The sequence below is a fragment of the Leuciscus leuciscus genome (assembly GCF_965113295.1).
Source record: "Leuciscus leuciscus genome assembly, chromosome: 5".
NCBI classification, from domain to species: Eukaryota; Metazoa; Chordata; class Actinopteri; order Cypriniformes; family Leuciscidae; genus Leuciscus; species Leuciscus leuciscus.
In genome coordinates this window covers 5961031-5986181 of record NC_138729.1, presented here as the reverse complement: position 1 = coordinate 5986181, position 25151 = coordinate 5961031, and the positions used below count along the sequence as shown (strand labels likewise).

The window sequence follows — 25151 nt, the reverse complement described above, 5'->3', positions numbered from 1 at the left end:
TATCATGATTTCTCCATTCTCATATATTTTGACTGAAATGTAACAAAAAAAATGATAGGCTATTAATATTGCACATCTTAAAAATATAATTTGTTAGTCAAATACTAATTTCTTTTCATTAAAAAAAATATGGCGAGTTAACAGACTTTCCTCTATTTTAGTCTTTATTAAAAAAAACACACACAAACACACACAAAAAACACACTCGGCAGTGTGACTATGTTTAATGTCCCGACAACCTCTGGAGTGAGATTAAACCCATTTAGACACTTGTTAGCAACCACCTTTTTCAACACAACAGCTTTAAAAAAAAACAAAAAAAACACGGGTAGGGTAGGCTATTACTGGTCTGTTTTATGTCGTAGAATATAACATAAAAATATCTTGAGCTTGTGTTCACCAATGACCTTATTTCAGGCTTACAAACATGACTTCAACACCATGGAACGGGGAGTGCTAAAACGCTAACTCTTTTCCAGGTTTCTGCCTGCAAAAAAAGCCCTATCCCTGGAGAATTCTAAACATTGGATAGCCTATATAAAAAATGTTGTTGCTTTTTTATAAAATTAAAATTAACTATAGACACCCAAAGTATGGTTATATTGACGTGTTTTCCATTATATATAAATATATATAAAGGAAACGTTTTATTTCTTTTTTTTTCTATGATAACAACTTATGCCTAAAGAGAATGCAGATTCAATGTCAGAGTTTGGTAATATCCACAGAAAATGTATACACATTAAACATGATATCAAAGTTAAAAATCAAACATTTTAAAACAGAACAACACATCACGGTTGCTTAAAGTAAACCAATAAGTATTAAGTTGTGTCTTCAGCAAGTTACAATCAAAGTCAGCACAAACTAACTGCACGCCTGGCATGGCCTTGAGTTTTCTGGCATTCAGAGAAAGTCGGACCACAGTCAGACACATTTTTAATTGCCGTTTAGTTCTGTGCAGATTCACAGAAGGGAAAAAAACAACATATTGTACCCTTGGAGTTGAGCGATGACTTTTTCAGCCGCCATCAAATCCAACCTGACTGCTCTGAATAAAAATCATTATTGTAAGCCTACTATGAAGGCTTGGGGTAAGGCAAGAACTCGGCATTTACATTTTACGTATTCATTCAAAAACAAAAAGGGAGAAATCCTCCAAAGTGTGTTTGTCAAACATTTTAAAACAGAAGGTCAAGAAGTGAATTTAAATGATTTATGTAATGTACTGACTGACTATTGCATTAGTGAGATTCCTTTAAGAGGCTAAAAGCCTGAGGGAGGGCGTTCCTGTTTTGGAGTGAATGTGTGTTTTTTGCCAGAGTGTTTTCTGGGGTTGGCAGAGCTTGATGTATGTTCTTTCCTGCATTGAGTTCAGTAAAGGTTCACCAAGTTACGAACGTCTCCTCATGTTATTCAAGTATATTAGAATTTAGTTTAACTCTGAAAATGAAGCCTGAACTAAAAGGAGACAGCACAACTTTCTGTATGGTAAATAAGTGACTTATATCCTGACCTGCTTTGCTCAGATTAGTGAAAATACCCTCCAACTTCCCATACAAATGACTTTATTTAGTCAATTGCCTTGCATATAAATGAATGCAAAATTCATACATTTTTATTGGGAACAGTCCACAGTTAGTTGGGGTTTTTTTTTTCACCAGGAAAATGCAGAAACAAAGTGTTGACCAAATCAGCATTCAGAACACTGAAAAACAAAACAAAAAATCCATATTTAATAATAGATGCTTCCTGTGGGCCATTTAATATGAACTGCTGAAATATGTCTGACATTAAGACGTACCCCCCCCCCCCCACCAAAAAAAAACAACCACTAATTAGCCTATCGAAAGTCCTTTAAATGTTCATCTTAAGAAACAACAAATGCACCTCACACTTACATGAATATAAATATTTGTTTTATAGGCCCATGCATCTGTCCATGCGCTTAAATGCTTCAATAAGCCAGTCTCGATCATGGTATTTGTTAAATGGTGTAGCAGTTTTTGGGTGAACAGAGGATACATTTCCAAAAGGTCACTAAATAATCAGAATAACAGCATCAAATACAAAAAACACCCAAACATATTTCAAAAAAACAAAACACCCTGAGTGTCAAGGCAACAGGTCTAGTGAAACTATGCAGTCGGAGACATGCCCAGCTGTATGGCTCTCAAGATGATGAACGTAAACAAGAGAGATTGACTTTGGTTTGTCATTTTAAAATAAATCGCTTATGCTAAAAAAAGAAAAAGAAAAGGGGCTTACTCTTTTTTTGATTGAGTGGCCATTTGTATCTTCCTGTACATAAGAGAAGCAAACAATTTGACCATGTACGTAGAGTTCTCCATTTTGTCCACTTCTAGGAATACATTTAAAGTAGACAATCAAGCAGTTCTCTTGCATTTCTCTTGCATTTTGAGTGGAGTTTTTAGTAACAACAAAGCGACAGGCAAAACCACAGGCAAAAGGCTCCTGAAGCCTGATATGCCTGGATAAAAATTCTTAAAATCACATTTTAGATGTCAGAGGGTTAAAACTGAGGATCATGAGGAATGTTTTTTAGGGTTGAGAACAGCTTTCTTGGCTTCCTCGGATAACAGTGCGGGATCGGTCAAGATGGAGGTGGTGGTACAGAGCTGTCGTAATGTCTTGAGTACCACTGTAGGATACAGAACAAACACACAAAGAGAAATGGTGAACATAATACACAGATATACAAGATACTACATCAAAATGAAAAAACAGTGGCAGAATAGAAAGTGGTAGGTTAGAACAAAAGAAGTGTGTGCATTTGAGACCACCAAAACACCATTACTAACATTAGATATTTCTATCATCATTTCATTTCACATCATATTTCATTTATCATTCCACAACCTATAGGTAGTTCCTGCAGACCTATTATACCCTTTTTCAAAGTCTTGGTTTTGGGCTCTACTACAATAGGTTTTCATGCTTGAATGTTCAAAAAACACATTATTTTCCCCTTATTCGACATTGTTGCAGCTCCTCTCTTCTCAGTCTATCAGTAACACTCTGTTTAGTTTCCGTCTCTATGAAGCCCCTCCTTCTAAAAAGTGCAAAGTGCTCCGATTGGTCGGCTGGACTAGTGTGTTGTGATTGGTCAAGCACTTCGAGTGTGTTTTGTAAATGTCATGCTTTTTACCAGAGCTGCGAGTTTCAACACACTACTAACTAACTCAACCAGGCCTCGTCCCTTTATTTTATGTATGTGTTGGGTGGGAATTATTTAAATGAGGACTATTGCGATGTGTTTGTTCCCAGAAGAAAACTCTAGACCAGGGTTTCTCAACCTTTTGCCTACTGCGACCCACTTGTTTTTTGTATGCCAGTCATACGACCCACTTAGGCGGGAACTAAATCAATAAGTGAAATGCCTCTTTAGACCTTGGCTACACCGTATATGCTTATTATAATTAATTTAACGAAAACACACAAACATTTGAAATAACTAGGCAGGCTATGAGGCAAACTGATTTTTTTTACTCATGTTAATGTGACACTTGAGACTGCCGCTCTGAAAATGATGATATCCAGACGCGGTAGAATTTGGGAAAGGGCGAATCGTAGTGTCGCACACAAACTAGCTGTTGTCAGCCTATTCCTGCTTTTTGTTTTCGTTGCAATCACTGTTGAAAATCCCGACTCGAGAGAATTTCTGTGTTAATCTGGTCAGGTGGTCCAGGACAATTCTCTGTATGCCGATGCTTGGACCTTGTCCAATAAGGGCCGTTCGCGGCAATAATAAATGACTGTGATAGGACAGTTTAAAGTGTTAGAAAGCTATGGCAATAATGATTCAACATACAACATTAGAAAATATGATTTGTTGAAGGTCACTGTTGCAATGAGCCTTTTGTGAAGCGCACTTATTGGCTGTGCTGGTGTAACACCGAGAACACAGAGAAAGTCTCGCGACCCACTGGTTGAGAAACACTGCTCTAGACTACAATGGAGGCGTTTCAGGGAGTTCAGAAAAAGTGACACTGATATAGAGAATAACTCCCGCTAAAGGGACTTTGTACTTTGGAAAAGTTTGCATGGTTAAACAGCAACATTACACACTAAAGAAAGTTGAAAATGAACTTAAAAAAAACAAAACACTGCCACTTCCCCCATATGTTAGAATCTTAGGAAGGTATGCAGAGAGTATATTCTTCCACAACCAAGAGGTTCATAGCATTTGGAAAACTTAGCAGGCATCTAAATCTATTCTGTTTTATCATCTCGGCCTTCACAAATGTGTCACAAAGAGAAGAAGGGGTGTTAATCTGTGTCTTGTGCTGATGTATTCATCTTTATAACTTCATAAAGACAAGGAATTACTAAAAGCAAGTCGTTTGGCAGCTTGATTTCAATAAAAGAATTCATGACCCCTTTAAGATTTTTCGTGGGTATGCTTCATTTTCCATGTTTCGCAGAGCCTTCAAAGTGTACTCGGCCTTTGGATGAGAGCGTTCGACACATGCGCAGTACAATACTCTTTATACTCCACTGACAGGGCAGCACTGAGTCGTTTACGGGACATTCGCTTGGAAGGAAGTTTAGTACAAGAACCGAAACAAAAACGATGGAGAAAGATACGCTGCTTTGTCTACTGTTTTGTATCGCTCTTTACTTTGGGCTGCACGATTTAGAAAAAAAAATTAACTGTGAATTTATGGTTAAAATTGCGATTTAAAATGCTATTTTTAAAACAAACAAATATTAGTCAAATGCACATGGCACACAAAATGGAAAACACTGATTGGCTGAATCCTCACGGATTTCCGGGAGGCGTGTGTGTCACGTTCTTTAACGGTCCACCTAGAAACAAAGCCATCGTGAAGCCAAACCCCCTCATGGAAGAAGAAAGCCATCGTGTTCAGGATCAACTAAACGCTGGATTTTCAAAAGTATGTAAAGTTCACAGCACTATTATGTTTTTGAATGAATTGCATGCCGGTCTGTTATTGTGGGGACAGCGCCTTTACATTCTTACACCCCTAAACATGACGCTGAACAAAACAAACTATGATTGGTTGCTTGACATGTCAGTCAGACGTCCCCTTGGCCAATGAAAGCTATGGAGTCCAGACCTTCTGCCGTCAGTCTGAAGGTCTGGCTATGCGAGACTACTACTGTCCAGTCGAAGAAAAAGTTTACATTTGCAGGACATTTCAATAAAGTGGAACGGTGAACTTACTAGGTCGGAGGACGGGGAGGGCACAGTAACGATCCAGCCACTGCATGGTGGATTCACATAGCTCTGTGTTGTTGGTGGTAGACACTGTCCCATTGAAGGACTCAAACAGAGGTTGAATAATGACGCTAAACTGAGAGAGGAGGTATTAAAGAAAATAAGAGTCCAATCGAGTACAAACATTTTGTCTATTCAGTTCAATCTTTTCAGGCTTAAGGATACTATCCAGAATTTCCAGTTCTGAAGAGTTCTGTTCTTCACATAGTCCTCAAACTTCTCCCTCATGTGGTCAAAGCGATGGCGTGTGACGGGAACCCCTGTATCAGGGAGCTGTTCCTGGCACACGCTGCAATAAATAATGGGCATCTTTTACAGAGAATAAGCAGGTCTACATGCACACAAAGCTTTACATTGAAATAGCCTGGCTATGAAGCAGCAGATTTTCCAAATGTCATACTTTCAATTAGTTCTCAATATTTATTTTTAATGAACACTTACCTTATAGATGAATTAAGCTCCTCAATCTCCTCTCGTAGTCTCTTGGTCTCTTCCTGCATCTGTTGTCTCTCTAGTTGTAGTTTGCCAATGTAATCAACAGTCTTTTGAAGTGTTGAAGCATTACTGATCTGAAAACCCAGATATGGGTGTCAAAAAATAAAGTAACATCAACAGCATGTTCTGCTGTTTAAGGGCCAAAATGAAACAGTAATTACACTATTTTTCAATATTAAAGAGGCCATATGATGCTTTTCAATGTTTTCTTCTTTTTCCTTTAGTGTGCAATGTGTCTGTTTGTGCATGTATAAGATCTGCAAAGTCACAACGCTCATAGTCTAACAGAGAACACTGCTCCAGACCTTCCTAAACCACCTTGATCGAAGTGCAGATTACTACCGCACTTGTCCACGTCACAACGGCCATGTACAAACTGTAAAGTTTCATTGTGTTCAGCAATTTTAACTAAAGCACAGTGTATTATAAGCGTTTTTGGGGTTGTTGTTTAAGCTTGGCTCGTATATTAACATACATTAGAGATGCATCTCTCATCATATCTCTCATAGCACGTCATTAACAACTACTTGTTACACACTGCGGAGAAATTTTGTAAATGTGCTTGTCACTACCTGCATTTTTTGGTTAATTCGGTAGTAGAATGCAGTTGTCAATCCTGTAAATGACTGAACTGTGTGTGTACAGGACAGGATTAAGCACTAAGAGGTGAATTGCAATAATGTACAGTATGTGAAAAATGTTGTTTGGTAACACTTTATTTTAAGGTGTCATTGTTACAGTGCAATTATATATTTAAGTGCTGAGTAATATTAAGCAACTACATGTACTTACTATAGGGTTAGGGTAGGATTTGGATTTGGTTGAGGGTTAATTGCATGTAATTATGCATAATTTACTGTTATTACTATAGTAAGTACATGTAACATATGTATTGAGGACACTGTAAAATAAAGTGTTAACTAATGTTTTTTACATTAAAGCATGCTAACCTATTCTAGCACAAAATAATAACCTTTGAAGAGAACATCATATGGCTTCTTTAAAACACTTTGTCCCATTACAGTTACGCAGAGACAACACAAAAATATTTTGAGAATGAAGTAAGATGAATGCAGATTTACATTTGATTGAGACTTGAGGGTCGGCACAAGATTACACAATGTCTTGAAGCAGACATTTATGGTAAAACGCCTCTTCTGCTCAGCAGATATGTGAGTCACTCTGCGACTCTGTCAAAGCAAAAATTACAAAACAAGACAGACTGAGAAATTGGTAGATATTTGGATATTTCAACATCAAAATTAGTGACAATTATGCTCAAATGGCCAATTAAGAAAGTTGTTAGTCCACATCCCCCCCCCCCCCCCCCTCTTTACAATTTGCCATTCATTCAATATCAGCAATTTTTTCTACTATGATTTATTGTGCAAATGTTTGTATTTGAAACATTCTGTATGAATGTATGTAAATGAACCTTTTGCATTTCTGGATACATCGCATCAATGTACAGTTAGACAACACTAGTAGAGTGTAATCTCATGAACCGTACCTTACAGGTTTCATTTTTGCCCATGCCTGCACTGGTGCTGAGAGGTGACTGGGGGCTTGGTACCTGTTCTGGTCCCAATGGTGACCCTTGACCTGAAACACGTCCGTCGTGTGCTAAAGAAAAAGGATTTAAAAAAAACTTTCAGTGAATCCCAAATAAAAAAACAAAAACACAGAGCAATTTCAGCGTAAATTGAAAGTGACTGGGCTGAATCGAACCTGTACTTGAAGACTGTACAGATGTCTTGTTGTTGGACACATTTGTGGCAGTTTCCTCTTTGGGTACGATTAGTTGGGGAGACTTCTGTGTCTGAGGGAGAATATGAAACCCAGCAGAACCCTGCAAAGTAGTGCGTACATTTTTATTGTAATTTTGGATTGCTTGGGGCCAAAATGAATTATTATTTACTAGGGTTGGGTAGAATTCAAAATTAAGAACTGGCTCCCTTTTCAATTCATGAATCAGAAATGGAACGAACCACAACCCACAGGATGCTGAATTGGCAAGATAGGAAAATTAATTTAGTGAATTGAAATTTAAGTCACACTATAGTAACTGTTTAAGCACAATATTCTCTCTTCCGTTTACCTATTTTCTATTGAATTAGAAAGTATGGATGAGGCATAAAAAAAATATTTTTTTACACCCATTGCTACTCATTATTGCTAGTCAGAGACAAGTGTTCTTAGGGTGAGAGAGTTGTATCATTTCATTGAACACTTCCATGAGTGCAAGATGAGTCAATAATTTTTGTCTGATTTCACGGAAGAGAAATACTATATCTGTGCATGAGTTGATTGTTAACTTGTAGGAGCAGACACGGCCTCAGACCAAAACACATATACTAACGTTCAAAAGTTCGGGGTCAGTATGTTTTATTTAAAAGAAATTTATACTTTATATAGCAAGGACGCATAAAATTTATCAAAAATGATAAGTCAAGACATTTATAGTGGTACGAAAGGTTTCTATTCCAAATATATGCCGTTCTTTTGAACTTTATATTCATCAAAGAATCCTGAAATTGTTTTATCATCGTTATTGTTTAGATTAAAAAAATAAAATAAAAAATCTTACCAACTTTTGAACAGTAGTGTAGATGTTATACATGAAAATGTTAGATTTTTTTTTTGGACTGAAAAATTTATAAAAAATACTAATAGCCATTACACGCATTTTCATCAATTTGAATTATAATTCTGCATCCTGCTTGTGAACTCAATTAAAATTTAGGAATTTAAAAAGATTATTTAAATCAATCCTGAATGATACACAACCCGTTTATATAGACTATCTATTGTAAAACATGATAGGACATGAAGGGTGGAAATCTTACACAAGGAATACTGGAGGAGGCAATGAAACCAGTGGTGGGGACAACATCAGTGTTGAGAGGGGACGAGGTAACAATGACAGCACTGGCGGGACCTGGGAATGGTTATGATGGGATATGTACATGATGAGAACAATTTCAGCATTGGCAATGCTGTTGATTTTTACCCTACTATCAATTTTCTGGATGATTTTTGGGGATCCACTAATAGATGAACACACTAAGAAGTGTGAAATTGTCTCATTGTGGCAGATCAGCAGCTTGTGGAAAGCTTACAGTAAATGTGTTTTAATTAGAACTAAGACTGAAAATACTGGTCGAGGCCTGGTCTATGGACCTCGCCCATACAACCACCCTTCCTCTCAGAAAACAACTAAGAACTCACACAAGAACATGGTTTAATGTGAATGTTTATCATTGACTGTTATGTTTTTGGTATCATTTGAAATGTCTCAAAGTCAAATGTCTCAAAGTGAGCGGTACAGATCTCATATCCAGATAGATAAAATAAAAGGAAATAATGTTTAGAGAAGTTTAGAAAAAACTGGTTTAGAGATAAGGCAACCCCCCTTGTGTTGAATAGAAGCCATTTGAGGGTGGTCTCCCCATCCCCCATGTCACCTGGTCAAAAGAGGATAAAGGAAGGTGTTCTCGCTCTCTCTGGTCTCTTTTTTGCTGGACACGAATGGAATAGGTGGTCTTTCTCTCTCTCTCTCTCTCTCTCAGGTACAAGCTGGGTAAGATTATTTGGTGTAACCAATGTATAACCATGTTATAGATATTTGAATTGTTTGTGGAATTAATCTCTGATATCTGAAATATTAAATTGTTACATGTGATTATTCTAACTGATTTTGACATTGTTCATTTAATGGTTAAAAGGAATAGTCATACATTCGCTCACCTTTAGTGAGGCACAGATGTTATTAAAACCTTTCATTTATGGAGTCAGATGAAATAACGAGTAAATACATATGATTAATGTATTACAAATATAACTAACCAATACTTTGCATGAGTGAGGACAGAACACATGATAACCTTCCCCGTGTATTGGCGAACCGGCGTTGGACCAATATAGCGGGCCTTACAGAACTGCTAAACTGGTTAAATTATTTAATCAAAATTAATCTTAAATGACCAATATGGAGAGGTTTTCTCCAATTACTGATAGATGAAAACATAACCAGAGTCCGTCACTGTATGGCACAAAAAAAAGAGATAGCCATTTTAACAGTAAAACATAGTAAAATGATATGGTTAAAAAAACTGTTAATTGGTTAACGGTGAGTTCCCTTACTTTATAAAGTGAAAAACTGATCTAATGAGTCATTTTCATGTAATTTTACAATGAAATGTGGATGAATGTACAGTTCTCATAAAAATAAACTGACGTTCTCAGAATTCTGTGCGACACAGCTCACATTTGATCGTTGTTCATTGAAATCCTTGTTTCTTCTTAGTTTTGTTCTCAGTTTCGTACGTTAGGGTTTTGTTAATCTTATGTTGTTAAATTATTGCATTATATTAGTGTTGTGTTACCATGATGGTGTTTTGCATTTGTGTGCATGACACCGCACACCTTCTATATATATATATATATATATATATATATATATATATATATATATATATTAGTATTTACTTTAATTCCTGTGGATGTAGATTTGAGTATATTAACTCTTTCCCCTAGTCTGGCTATCACCAGACCAAGCTCAATCTTTTAAGAACATTAGTCTAGGGAGTCTGCTCTGTATTTTCGACTGCACAAGAGGCGTGATCAACCGGCATAGTTCAAATGACTCTGTATGCAATTGGATAGTCCTTCAACCAATCAGACCAATGATCCGGGTGACGTACTTTGCAGCGAAAACTCCAGGCAGGAAATGTATAACCAAAAGTGTTGATCAGCGGTTTGAAGAAGCAGCAAAGGAATCGAGCGATTTTTGCAGGTTATGCAAAAAAAACATGAAAGTTAGCTGTATTTACACCCACTCGAGCGATTTGTTTGCTAAAAAGAAGCCATTGAGCATCGTCGAGAGGATAAAAGGAATTGAACAGAACCATAACAACTCTGGAATTGGATTGGATTAAACCCGCCAATAGCGCGCCAGGTGGATAAGCCAGTTTGTGATTGGTTCCCGCAAATTTGTAAAGGAAGCAGCAGAGATAAATGTACAGGTTTCCAGCCTGAGCTGCAGGGCGAAATCAAATCGCCTGTCTATCTTTCCCCGCCTTTGACAGAATTTTCCGGCTTTCAGTGTTTTCACTGTTACACGGCAGGGGGCACTATTACACATCATCTAATAGAGTAAAGAATCTCCTGATCAAAAGGCAGGCATAGAAGATGCAGAAACAAGCGATATATGTAAGCAGATGCATATGTGAAATAACACGATCATCAACATTAAACAGCATATATATCCAAACTGCCTAATGTTACTGCATGAAATGTTGACCCAGGATGAGTTATAGACTGTGAAGCTTTAGGGGTGTTGATGGACTCTATGTACTCAATCTGTGTTTTGATCACCGTTCTGAATACGATCCGGACATAGACTTTGACAAAAATGCAAATTTCTCAGCTTTCTGCTCAAAATGTCGCTTTTTTTAAATTAAACTTACCCATATTCAAGTTTTTTTGTATAAAAGCAGAGGGTCTGTTCTTTCTTTTGATATATTGCATGTTCAGATATTCATACAACAAAATATTCTGGGGGGCCATGAAACTTTTGTGAAAATGATCAAAAATGCGTATTTTTTCGCTAATTTATCTTTTTTTTCTTTCAATTTAAGTTATTACTAGCTACTGTACTTTCTACTGTTATGTTCTCACAACCACAGCAGCCCTTTTCTAAAGTTTATGCAAGCTGTTATAAAAATATCAAACTGAAAATGTGTTGCTTATTATTAAATAGTTTACAGAAATATGTAATTGAACAACAGAATGTGTTAAATGTGTTATTATTTGTGGACATGAGAGCATTTTTCGATTTTTTGTGTGTGTGTTAGTGAGCATGTTACAAACCTGTGAGTATCAGCTGGGACGGCAGTGGATTGGCCGGGACAATCTGTCTCTGTGGGTGTCTGGCCTTTTTGCTAGGAACAGAAGGCAGAATGGATTTGGGCAAGGCGAAGTTGACTGACTGTGAGTTTGGTGAAGCAGAGGTTGATGCCGCAGGCTGTGGAGACTCAAAGCTGGGCCTGCGACTGAAGGTAGTGGCAGCATCAGTGGGAGTTACTGTGGAAGGGGCGGAGTGTGTTATTACAGAAGGAGATGGGATGTTTGGGGTGGGCTGAGGGACTGTAGTGACCGTAGAAACATCTCCTGGTGGGAGAGGTGGAGCTGGTGGTGGCAGCAGAGATGGGACGGAGGGGGTCACTTGCTCTGTGAAAAGAGGCATGTAGGCTTGTTGGTAGGACGGGCCAGCAGCATTACCATTGTCCTGGTTGGCGCCTGTGAGATGGCTGGGCAGTGGAGCAGACGGGATGAGGCGGTAGTCCAGTGGCAGAGAGGGAAGCTCTGAGGAGAGCGGCATGGATGACAGCAAGGGATTCTAGCAAACAACAGGCATCAATATCAGCACAATGCATACTCCTTTCTGCCTTTGCTTTGTTCGTATCATTGTTTGAGAAAAACAAGTAGGGATATACCTAATAGTAAATATTTGGAATATTTTTGCTATTACTTTGCAAATGTGGTAGAAGATATAGGCTAATACATTAAAAACTCATTAAAGCTACAAAAGCAGTGAGTGGTTTCTTCATTTTTGGTAATTACAGTTGTTTTAAGTAATATTAACAACATGAAGTTAGCAATAGGTATTTGCAGCAATTATTCTGCATTCAAACTTAGTTAGTCATTTGATTAGTGCAAAATATAAATCCTAATTTATGCAAGTTCAATTTCAGATTGCAGTAAAAGTGTTTTGAGTTCATAACATAGTATTGTGCAAGGAACAGCACAAAAATAAGCCATCAATCGATAATCTGCCTCTGTAATCATAATTTATGTGAAAAGGAATAAAAGTTGTTGTTTACTGCAAGAATGTAGATTTGGGTTTAATGCATTTTTTATTTGAACAATAGCTTTCTAGAAGACTGTGCCTGTATGCTAATTTAAGGCCTCTTTCACAGGCATGACAGTGTAACAGATATATGTTAATAGTGTCTACAATTTAAACGTGTATCATGTCTGAAAATTATAAAAGTCCTCCATATAAAATGTTTTAGTAAAAAATATACAGTTTTTGTCAGTTGTGGCAGAATCTGTGCAACGTTAATAATTGTAACAAAATAAGAAGGATAATAAAAATGGCATGAATAAGCTATTTTTAAGCCATACATCCCATCCCTGCTGTCAATTGTAACCCATTGTGTCTTATCATAGTATGCACATTTACACAGTTCAGTTATGCATACTAATCTTTAATGATTCTAATGGGTTACAAAGACACTGCAGAGTTTCGTAATTAACATGAAGCAACTGTGCATCTGCGGTGGAGGAAAGGAAGTGCACACAAAACAGGAAGAACTTGGAGCCCTACAGATCTGTGTTGCATGTTCAGGATGGTTACCTGTGTTTGGGAGCTGCTGCTGGTTAAGGGAGTGACTGGTGGGGAAGTTTGGGAAGTGAAGGGGAAGGCTTGCGGACGCAAGGTGTGAAACAGATCTAGTTGGGAACACAAAAAAGACTTTGGATCCAGTGAGTAAACTTTACAACTACTCTGACAGATTGAGTGAATTTGTAGGAAATTCATTGATGACTTTGATGAAGAATGTTCCACAAAACTGTTTGATTGATTCATGAATTCAAAATTAACAACTAAAAGAGTGATTTAGTCACAAAATCACCAGTTGCAAGTAGATGTTTGGACTTGGTTGACTATTGATTTCTCAATTTTAAGTTCAATTAATCGTAATTTAATAACATTAATTACAAAACGCTTTGTGCTTTGTTACTATTAATATGAAAAAGTCAATTTTATGACAAAATTCAAACAATAAATACCATTTTGGCATAATGTGGCGTGACAGATCTCTGTAGTGCTTCAGTTCAAGCGGCACGAGAACCGATCATCTCTTCCTCTTTACTACTAGTTATAGCATGAAATAAACATGAATCAGAATGTATGTTGAAAAGCGTATGGAAATGTATCATGTCTCATGTAATCTTGTTTCAACCATGGAAAGACATCAATAAAACAGCTTTTAACTATATGTCATGTAACATTACATTTAAAAGCCAATAAATGTCCAATTAGCTTAGCTCCGTAGCTTGATCGTTAGCTAGAAATATTGACTCTAGAGAGGAGCACTTTTTTCAATCAGTGTTGGGTTTCCATCTACATAAATATATGTAATATATCATATTTTTACTTAACCTGTTCTTCAATATTTAATTTATGTTTGACTAAATATGTCTTTTTATTTCAGAAAGACATTGTTTAAATGTTTATATTTCAAAAAACAGATTGAAGCAGACAAGTAATTACATCATTACAAATGTTTTTCATAAAGTTAGTATAAAAAAATGCCTTTTGTGTAATTTAAATGTCTGTATACAGGTTTCGGAAGTAAAAACTCAATTTTCTCCATACAAAAATAAAATAAAAATGTAACAATGATTTATATAAACCTTTAAAGGAAACTTTACCCTGGGCTACGAGGTTGTCAATCGATAGTATTTGCAGTTACACTTTATTTTAAGGTGATGTAATTACATTGTACTTACTCAAATAAGTTACTGAGTAATATTAATAAACTACATGTACTTACTATAGAGTTAAGGTTAGGCTTTGGTTTAGGGTTTGTTACTTGCAATTATGCATAACGTACTGTTATCACTATAGTAAGTACATCTCGTAACGTGTAACCACGCCACCTAAAAATAAAGTGTTAACGTATTTGTATCTGTTGAAGACGTCGGCGCACATTATTTCAACTTAGTTTTAAAAATACTTCCAGAACCAAAGCCGCTGAAAAAGTAGGCAGGCACAACCATTATTTGAGAGAGATTTTTCATTGAGAAAAATTGTCATGTAAATGTACATGATGAATCCAAATGAATCAATATTGAATCTAAACGAGATTGAGATTGGAATCGAATTGTTAGCTAGTGAATCGAAATCGAATCATGAAATTTGTTTCAATATCCAGCCCAAGTAGATGGAAGGCCGTAACATTTCTTCATCAACTAGTCATTGTGTCAACAAGTCAATCGTTAATCTGCAAGTTAACAAGAGGAAGCTCGCTCACACCTTGCAGAGGCTCAAAAGTGTCCATGAAGTCCAGGTTGGGCTGCAGTGGGATGAGGCCTGGCTGGATCATATCGGCATTGCCTGCATGGGCTAAGAAGACAGGAGGGGGCTTGTCAGTTCATCAGTTCATCTTACTCAAGAATAAATGTGTTAACAATGCTGACTTCACTCATTTCTCACCAATCTCCCTTGGATTGGGCCATGCTACAGGTTGATGAGAGGCCAGTGTGGAAAAGAGTGTGTCTGAGAATTCAGACATGAGCACGTCCATGTCAAAAAGGGAGTCCATCTCCATTGGAACGGGTGAATCACTACTCCTGCGGGACCTGCGACGACCTCCCACACTGACATCCTCATCCTGGCAGAAGAGGACACGGTAGGTGTCTGGCCACACTTCCCCAAAGAGCGAAAACTGTTCCTCCGCACCCTTTGGGAGGTCAAAATGCAACAAGCAGGCCAGGTCAACAGACACACTCGAGGTTCATGCAGAGCAAAATGCATCAAGCATCAAGAGTGTGTATTAGCAGCACATGCACTACCAGTCAAAAGTTAGAGGACACAACTGACTTTGTGATCTTTAAAAGCATTTTGATCAAAACCAGGGGTTCCCAAAATATTTCTGTCAGCCGAAGTCATAAAATATATACTTGAAGTACTCCCTGTCATTTTAAGTTAATATTTCAAGGACACATTTACATGTTTATGGTTCATCCGGTTATTGGCAAATGTTTTGGCATTCATCACTACAGGCTTAAACACTTTTGGAACTGCCATTTGACTGTAAAATAAAACCGACTTTATTCCAGTCATCAAAAGCCAGGCAGCCCTCCATGTTCTTGCACTGACTGACACCTGAAGACACAGCCAACTTAGCTTAACTTTGGCTTCTCCCTTATTATACACTTCTCCCTTATTATACACGTGGGGTGGTGGTGGCGCAGTGGATAAGACACATGCCTTTGGTGTGAGAGACCCGGGTTCGAATCCACTGTGAGACACCAATGTGTCCCTGAGCAAGACACTTAACCCCTAGTTGCTCCTGAGGCGTGCGACCTCTGACATATATAGCAATTGTAAGTCGCTCTGGATAAAAGCGTCAGCTAAATGAATAAATGTAAATGTAAATGTAAAAATCTCCTCTCTACATGCATCTAAATACTGCAATAAAACGTCTGTGCTCCACTCTAAACTTCAGTCTTGACAACATTTGTCCAGGACCAACAGCAAGGATCCAAGACACTCAACAAGGAGTCACAAATTAACTTTCCAAAGCAATTTCACTGCCCCTGAGCAGAAGAATCCCAAAGGAAATTGAACAATGCAACTTTTAAACAAGGCACCTGCTCAACAACCATTATGCACTTAATATACTTAACTTACGGAGCCCCTTATAAGGACATGGTGATTTTATAAAATGTATATTTTAATGCTTTTGCGTTCAAAGTTTGCTCACAAAACTTTTGTGATTGAAATAATATGATGTGGGAGCAAAACTTTTTTGCAAGAGAATGCAAAAGTTTTGCGAGCGAACGCAAAAGCATTGAATTATAAATTTGCCTCCCATCTCATATTTTATTTCCATCACCGTGTCCCTTAAGTGGCTTCAGACTAAACTACTTATATATATATGTATATGTATGTGTGTGTATAATATGTATATGTATATGTACAGTATATATACACAAATAGCTAATTGAATGTGAACTGCTGTCTTTCAAAAGATTTCAACAGATGTATTTGGAGCGTTTGAATCAAGATTCGTAACTGAAAATTAGTCTTTGCAAAAACTCTGAAATGCATGGATTATTGAAATCTGATGTGACGTTAAGACAGGCAGTGCTGATCTCTTTTTATCAATTAATTACAAATGAACAACAAAAGTTTGTGTAACAAATAACAGAAAACAACTGCATGCATGTACACACTTTTTACTTAGATGCAAAATTACTTGAAAGCAAAGCTTTATCAACAATAGTGGAGAACATTCTAGAAATTACCTTGAGAAGGCTGGACAGGTCTTCATCCTTGTGCTTCTGTAACTATAAATTCCAATTTGTGAGTGCTATTAAAGAAATCTTATTAATTGGTGTATTTATGTTGTAAATATAAGACATTTATAAATAACATATGAGTTAGTTCAATGTAAGGGGATAATAAACATACCCTTTTCTTAAAATATGTTCTCCATTTATGATATTCCCTGATGACGATTTCAATTCTCCTTTTCCAGTACTTGCCTTCTGTTGCTATTGCCTATGAAACAGAAGAACATTGTGATCTAACTCAAGAAATGAACAGTGCAAATTCTTCAAGGGAAAAAACAGGTTTTTTAGGCCTTCAGGTGTAAAATATCTGAAAAGTCACTCCAAACACGCTCACCTCTGTTGGTCGATGTACTCCCGAATCCATATTGCCATCCAAAGGTGTGACAAAATGGCACACAGGGTTCTGTCTCTTCTCTACATCTTCAAGAAAGACAGGCATTGCAGACAGAAATCAACAAACTCCTGTGTTTTCACATTTCTAAGCAGTATACGTGTTTCATTAATAACCTTACATTGCATATACCAGGCTCTCCAAATAGCATTGTTGAGGCGAATCTTGTCCCTCCACAGCAGCTTGAGGCCTTTGAAGTTCTTCCATTTTGGTGACACCAACCTTCCACTGTGGACACAGAATAAAGGACTATCAGATCATGACATTTCGGGTGGTGATTAATTAATCGTGATACAAATAGTTGCAATGAACCATTTAATTGCCTGTTCTGTTTGTGTCAATTACAGTCTAAGCTTGATATACAGTACAGGTCAAAAGTTTGGAAACATTACTATTTTTAATGTTTTTGAAAGAAGTTTCTTCTGCTCATCAAGCCTGCATTTATTTGATCAAAAATACAGAAAAAAAAAAGTTATATTGTGATATATTATTACAATTTAAAATAATTGGTTTTCAATTTATTATACTTTAAATTAGCATTTATTTCTGTGATGCAAAGCTGAATTTTCAGGATCATTACTCCAGTCTATCACATGATCCTTTAGAAATCATTCTAATATGATGATTCATTATCAAAGTTGGAAACAGTTCTGCTGCTTAATATTTTTTCATAACCTGTGATACTTTTTTAGGATACTTTGATGAATAAAAAGTAAAAAAAAATATTTAAAAAATTTAAAAAAAGAAGCACATTTTTTAAAAATAGAAATCTTTTGTAACAATATACACTACTGGTCAGTAATTTGGGGTCAGTAATTTTTTTCTTTCTTTTTTTTGAAATAAATCAATACTTTTATTCAGCAAGGATGTGTTAAATTGATCAAAAGTGATAGTAAAGAAGATTTATATTATTAGAAAATATTTTTTTTTATTTTGAATAAATGCAGTTCTTTTTAACCTTTTATTCATCAAATATATTAGGCAACAGAACTGTTTCCAACTCTCATAATAAATCAGAATATTAGAATGATTTCTAAAGGATCATGTGATAGACTGGATGTCACATGTGACACTGAAGACTGGAGTAATGATCCTTAAAATTCAGCTTTGCATCACAGGAATAAATTATTTTTTAAAGTATATTCAAATAGAAAACTATTATTTTAAGTTGTAATAATATTTCACAATATTACTGTTTTTTTTCTGTATTTTTGATCAAATAAACGCAGCCTTGATAAGCATTAGAGACTTCTTTCAAAAATATTAAAAAAACATAATGTTTCCAAACATTTGACCTGTACTGTACATTGCACATTATAGATACCCAAATATTGCATGGTCCGGGATGGAATTAGACTAAATATTTAAAATATTTTGCTTTTGTATCCTCTTAACTCCACTAATCACACTTATTTTCTGGAACCATCCACCTGAATTGTACAGTAATATGTATTATCAGGTGGCCTTAACTACTATGTACAAAGATTCAATGCCTCCAAGACTATGAAATTACAGTGTAATTACATATTCTGAAAAAGTATCCAATATTTACCGCTAATGAGTTTAGGTTTAGGAGTAAAGGCAGGGTTGGGATTATAGGGGTTCGAGCTTTGGTAATGGTTGGGTTACGGTTAGGGGTAAAGTTAACTACAGATGTTAATCAAATGCAAGTACTTTAAATATCATTTCAATGCACCAAAATGTATGAACATAAGTAAATTGAGTCAAACTATTAAGGCCACTTTATATAAAGTGTGACCATTATTATATTGGTTGGTGTTGCTGTTATGCATATTAAAATACTGTGAAAATATTAGAATATTTCTTCATGCATCATTGTGGTCTGGACCTATAAAAGGCCAACAATGTTGCTATTATACTTATATATAAATAAAATAAAACCGGAGCGTTTTTCTCAATTTTCAATTGATTATCATCATAATCTGTCTATTGTATTGTATTGTTTCATTTCATGTTGTGTTGAGTATTTGTGCCACATGGGCCTTTACATATAACTCAAATGTGACTAATCTGGTTAAAAGAAACACTTGCAGCTGGAGTAAACTTGCAGAGAATCCTCATGAGAGGATAGCATTGCATTGTGGTCATAACACCACCTCAGGGAGCAGTAATGTTAAATAATGAAATGATCTGTTGTCAATTATTCCTTATTAAACCAACCGATTACTTTGGAAATATGGCTGTGTACAGGCACAATTTTCATTCTAATACTTGTAAAAAAAACATTTAAATAACACTCTAGAGAAACTCTATAGAAAAATCACAAATACAATGATGGTTGTTATGCTTTCTTTCTAGGCATAATTCATTCACAAGCACAATAATAATTATATTTTCCATGCGTGCCCATGTGAAGTTGTTCAGTCAATGTCTTGATTGAGCAATAAAGTAAATAAGGAACACTCAAGCGCTCCACTTGTTTTGGATATGTAGCATACAACCAAAAAAAAACCCTGACATGGTAGTCCAGGCAACTAAGCAACATAATTCAGACAAAACTACACGAGCAAGATCTGAATGAGATATCAGGGTCATGACTTGTATGATTTCCACAAAATTGTGAAATTTGGGTTTGAACTGCGAGATTCTATTTTGAAGACGGAAATCTAAAAAGACAAAAAGATAACCACAGTATTTAAAGGGTTAGTTCACCCAAAAATGAAAATTATGTCATTAATGACTCACCCTCATGTCGTTTCCAAGCCCGTAAGACCTCCGTTCATCTTCGGAACACAGTTTAAAGTCGGCATGAAATCAAATTTGACAAATCTTCTTTTTATATGTAATATTGTAGTGTTTATTATAAATGATTTATCTGTGCACTTCATTATTGTTTTAAAATTAATTTACCCTTATAATCTTTAATCAAATACATTACCCTTCCCTCCCCCCTCAAAACGACCCCTCTTCTCTTTCAGTCACGTGCCATGGCGAAAGGGTGCGGCCAGAGCCGATGAGGGTGCGGCTATCGGTGTCTGTCTCGTTTTGAGTCAAGTCAAGTTATCAGTCAAGTTCACCCTCGAGAGCATCTCGAAGTGTCCGAATGGTAGGCTATCTATCTTATCTAAATCTAGTTATTTACTAATCGGACACGTCGAGATGTTCTCGATTGTGAACTTGACTGATAACTTGACTTGACTCATCTTAGTTCGCGGGAGGCTCATATAAATATGGGCTGATTCCTGCCTGAAAATTTAGCTGCTCGTCCTCGTTCTCGTCGCCGGGCTCCTCAATAAAAAATCCTTCATGGGAGGGTAACGGTGGGCAGTCCGGTGGAGAGAAATCCTCCACAACTGAATGTAAACTGGCATTCAAATCTGCCTCCATTTTGTTTGCAACGCCCAACCTCCAACGATCCAATCAATTCCCGAAGGACGAAATCAAGCCCCGCCCTACATTTTTTTTCTAATTTCAGAAGCCGTTTCACTCGGATATACGTCACAACAAGGAAAAAATGACAATCTCAACTTCCGTTTCATGCCGACTTTAAGAAATTTTAGATTTAGTCCGAGAGCTTTCTGTCCCTCCATTGAAAATGTATGTACGGTATACTGTCCATGTCCAGAAAGGTCGTCATCAAAGTAGTCCATGTGACATCAGTGGGTTAGTTAGACGTTTCTGAAGCATCGAAAATACTTTTTGTGCGAAAAAAAAAAAGACTTTATTCCACTATTCATTTCCTTCTCTCTGGGCCTCGAGTTAGTTCACGTAGTGTAACAGCGTAGCGCTTCTGTGTTATACGTCACACGTAAGTTCACTATTGGCCGACGCTGGTCATGTGTGTGATGCGTGTGACGTATAACACAGAAGCGCTACGCTGTTACACTACGTGAACTAACTCGAGGCCCAGAGAGAAGGAAATGAATAGTGGAATAGTCTTTTTTTTTGCGCACAAAAAGTATTTTCGATGCTTCAGAAACGTCTAACTAACCCACTGATGTCACATGGACTACTTTGATGATGTCTTTATTACCTTTCTGGACATGGACAGTATACCGTACATACATTTTCAATGGAGGGACAGAAAGCTCTCGGACTAAATCTAAAATATCTTAAACTGTGTTCCGAAGATGAACGGAGGTCTTACGGGCTTGGAACGACATGAGGGCGAGTCATTAATGACATAATTTTCATTTTTGGGTGAAATAACCCTTTAAGTCTCAATTTAAATGTGACACTTTGACTTGAACGAATGCCGGTGAATGAAAACAAGCGTTTGTTGTTGGTTTGAGATGAACATGCTTGGTAATAAAACCACCACCACCAACACAGATGCTAAAAAAAGGATATTTAGGACAGAACCATTTCTGAGGATTTGTAAAGAGACTGTCAAAACTAGACTGTTTTGCTATCATACTAAATTCAATAGTACAACAGATTCATGCATTGTCCACATAACATGAACAACCCTAAAAGCTACAATTAACAATCACTGGATGTGAGATTTAAGGTTTTTTATTCTCTAAAACTAAAATTAAACTATTAAAGATGAAAGAAAAAAGAAGAAACATCCTTGCATAGTAATTACATATCAAACGGCTTTACATTTAATCCATATTATCACTCATCAAAATGTAGTGTATTCTGGGCAAGCGCACTAAACTTGACAACTGTCCTTTTGAGCTCATTTTCCAAAGCTAAAATCTGTATTGTAATTTACTAAATGCATATAGGATACGTCTACAGTCAACATTATATAGTTCTATACACAGTAGTCAACATTTGAAGTGGACCAAACCTTTCATCTAAGTTATTCATGAATTTTGAACAATACCCGTTCTTGCTTTAGGACAACTGATGATGAACAACTTACTGTAAACATCAAAGCATTTAAAACAGCATAATAATCATCAGAACATATCCAGTCACAAAGAACACGTTTTCACAAACTTTCTAATCTTCAGCATCATAAAACAGTGCTTTAATGCGTTTACTGTATTAAGCGCATGTACACTTGTTTGTTATTTTGTCTTGAGTACTATATGTAAACGTCTGTGTTATGTGTTTATGTATTTCACGTTATGTGAAACAGCTTATACAGGACAGCACTAAAAAATGACATGGAATTTGTATGTGTTTAGGAGCCCAGATTGGTCTTAAACGGGGGACTGGAGGGGGTGGACTGGAATGTACCGCAGCTTCAATGTATATGTAAGGAGTGGTTATAATCAAGGTATTAATCAATGTTTCCTTCTAAATCTCAAATGAGTTGAATGACTTCTCTGGAGATTTTACTTTGTTATAGAAGCTACCAGTGTGATTACTGAAATATTCTTTGCATGTATTCTTAAATGTCTGTATTTGATATCTGAATGCAGTGCTTGCTTTTTTTTTTTTATCCCCCGGCTTCCAGAAATGAAATAGGGTCTTGTTTTGTGTTTGAGAAAGGTCTTCAACGTGTTAAAACATATAGGGGTCATTGAAGCCAATAGTTTAAGGGACCATTTCTTTGGTAAAGCCTTACTTTCCAGTTAGACTAAAGAGTAGGCCTAGCTCTCCTTGAGAGACAGAACGCATTATCTTGATGTTTTGAGACGACTCCTCTGTTTATAATTAGAGCCTGGCCAAACCCAACTTTGGAAAAGCTGTGTGTCGGTGTGTGTGTTAGTCTTCTTGGTTAAAGGTTAAGGAACCACTGGCATTATTGGAGATTGACTGAGTTGTTGTTCTGGACATGCTGGCGGCCGGCAACCCAAATCTGCGACCTGGAAGGTCACGACGTGCCTAACTTCAGGGTCCGAGTGTCAGCCGCATAACCGATGGAGATATGCTTCAGTCTATCTGTATATGTGTGGAGAATTACTACGTTTATCTATTTCTTAGCCAATCAGAAACTGCAACCTGTAAGCAATGACGTACCTTAGACATTGGTGTAGGGTATAACGGTTGGCTGTCTGCGTGTGTGTCTGTCTGTCTGTGTGTGTGTGGTGTAGGGTATAACGGTTGGCTGTCTGTGTGTCTGTCTGTCTGTCTGTCTGTGTGTGTGTGGTGTAGGGTATAACGGTTGGCTGTCTGTCTGTGTGTGTGTGTGTGTCTGTCTGTGTCTGTGTCTGTGTCTGTGTGTGTGTGTGTGTGTGTGTGTGTGTGTGTGTGTGTGTGTGTGTGTGTGTGTGTGTGTGGTGTAGGGTATAACTGCTGTGATCTTTGTAACTGTAAGCGGGGCGGCCTACGAACTCCTGTGTGAGTCTTGAAGCGGACTTCTGCTGATGAAACTGCAAACTATCTTCAGTAAAACTTTTCTTCAATTTATTATAAATCTGACTACGGGTCTTCTTTCAAACATCTGGTTCTTGAGTCCTAAACTGATACCCCTAACAGTGTGTGTGTAGTGTACGTGTGTATATATGTGTGTGTATATATACACACATTTATAAACACCGAATATAATTTTAATTCAGAAATTAAAAAACATGCTCATTGCGTATCTGAATTTATAGTGCATTTCTGAATAAATAAACAGATCTGAAAATGAGTCTCGAATTTGTATAGACACTCTACACATTTACCACTAAAATGCTAATGTTTTGACTCTTTGTGTGTAGCAGGTTGCTAAGATTTGAAGGGGAAAACAACTATGCAACACTTCCTCACAAAAGTGGCGTCTTATTTTGTAAACGGTTTCACTTCTTAGAATTACAGTCTATTATGTCATGCCTAAAGTCAACGTTGATGAGTTTTATCCAAACTAAAAGTACAACCCTAAACAGGCTAATACAATTTTATTTGTGCCTAACAAAAAACCTAAGAATTGCCGGCTGTTAAACACCCTGATAAAACACAAACAACACCTCGGGGAAATGAAAAGCCAAGTATCTTTTGGCCCAGCTAGCAGTGCGCTAACATCTTCACAGGAATGAGGGAATAACATTTAATGTGGCCCAACTAAAGTCTTCGCACAAAGAGGTAGTAAATCGCTCTTTTGTTCACTAATAAACCCACCTGTATGCAAGGGTCATGCACTCGAAGAGCTTCGTCAGGGAGGCATCAATAGAGAGATGCGACGTGCTAGTCTTCCCGAAATGATACGTCTGGCAGGTTTGTTTATTCACAGTGTCGAAATCGTAACCTTTCTTTGGGGGGTGATCGGTGTGAGGAGAAGACACCATAAAATGACCACTATGGATGATCTGTGATTCGCGTCCATCAGGTTTCTTTAACGAAATAGTCGATTCCTCTGCGTCAGAGTCGTCGTCCTGCTCTTGCTTGATAGGAGCCCTCCGATACTGCCGTGTATCTCGAGTAGCCATATTAAAATACTTTTGCTACAATTTTTGGCACTGGCGATACTTCACATTATGCCCCGACTTTCGTCCATTGCTACTGGGTTGATTTATATAGTTGTATAAGCTATTTAGGCGGCCAGACTTTGCCGCTCGCCCTCAATATTAGCATGCATGCTAGTAACCTGAAAGGATTCTGTGGTGAACTGAACTCAAGACGCTCGTTACGTCGATTGGTTGACTAGAAAGCACACCCACTAACGCTGGGAAACACAATGAGGGCTGCAACTGTGCAAGTCAGTCAAAACATATTTTCCTTCGGTTTCACAAACACGGTTTAAAGGGATAGTTCACCCAATAATCTTTTCAGAAGACAAATGAAGATCTTTTTGATGAAATCTGAGAGTTTTCTGTCCCTCCATTGCCAGCTACGCAACTACCACTTTGACGCTTCAAAAAGTTCACAAAGGGATTTAAAAACTAATCCATATGAATTGAGCGGTTAAACTTTAGTCCACATTTTCTGAAGACTCGATCACTTTATAATGATGAACAGATTGAATTTAGGCTTTTATTCACATAAACATTGTATATTCAATGTATAACATTGAAC

General features: G+C 37.0%; 1 protein-coding gene across 2 annotated transcripts; it reads right to left on the bottom strand.

Moving 5' to 3' along the window:
• Positions 1-207: 207 nt before the first annotated feature.
• mlxip (MLX interacting protein) lies at positions 208-24767 on the bottom strand. 2 transcript variants are annotated; one of them, XR_014206302.1, is made up of 18 exons: positions 24258-24767; positions 17419-17525; positions 17241-17326; positions 17025-17114; positions 16859-16900; positions 15042-15288; positions 14862-14951; positions 13179-13273; positions 11630-12158; positions 8605-8696; positions 7487-7607; positions 7269-7381; positions 6841-6948; positions 5705-5832; positions 5429-5552; positions 5210-5339; positions 578-2662; positions 208-517 (listed from the first exon to the last, which is right to left on the bottom strand). XR_014206302.1 is itself a non-coding variant. In XM_082170938.1 (17 exons), the coding sequence occupies exons 1-17, from the start codon at positions 24563-24565 to the stop codon at positions 2547-2549; spliced, it is 2526 nt and encodes an 841-aa protein (XP_082027064.1). In that variant the 5' UTR covers positions 24566-24767; the 3' UTR covers positions 208-2546. The 2 variants fall into 2 exon arrangements, 1 of the variants encoding a protein (XP_082027064.1); XM_082170938.1 differs by having other exon boundaries at positions 208-2662.
• Positions 24768-25151: the final 384 nt, after the last annotated feature.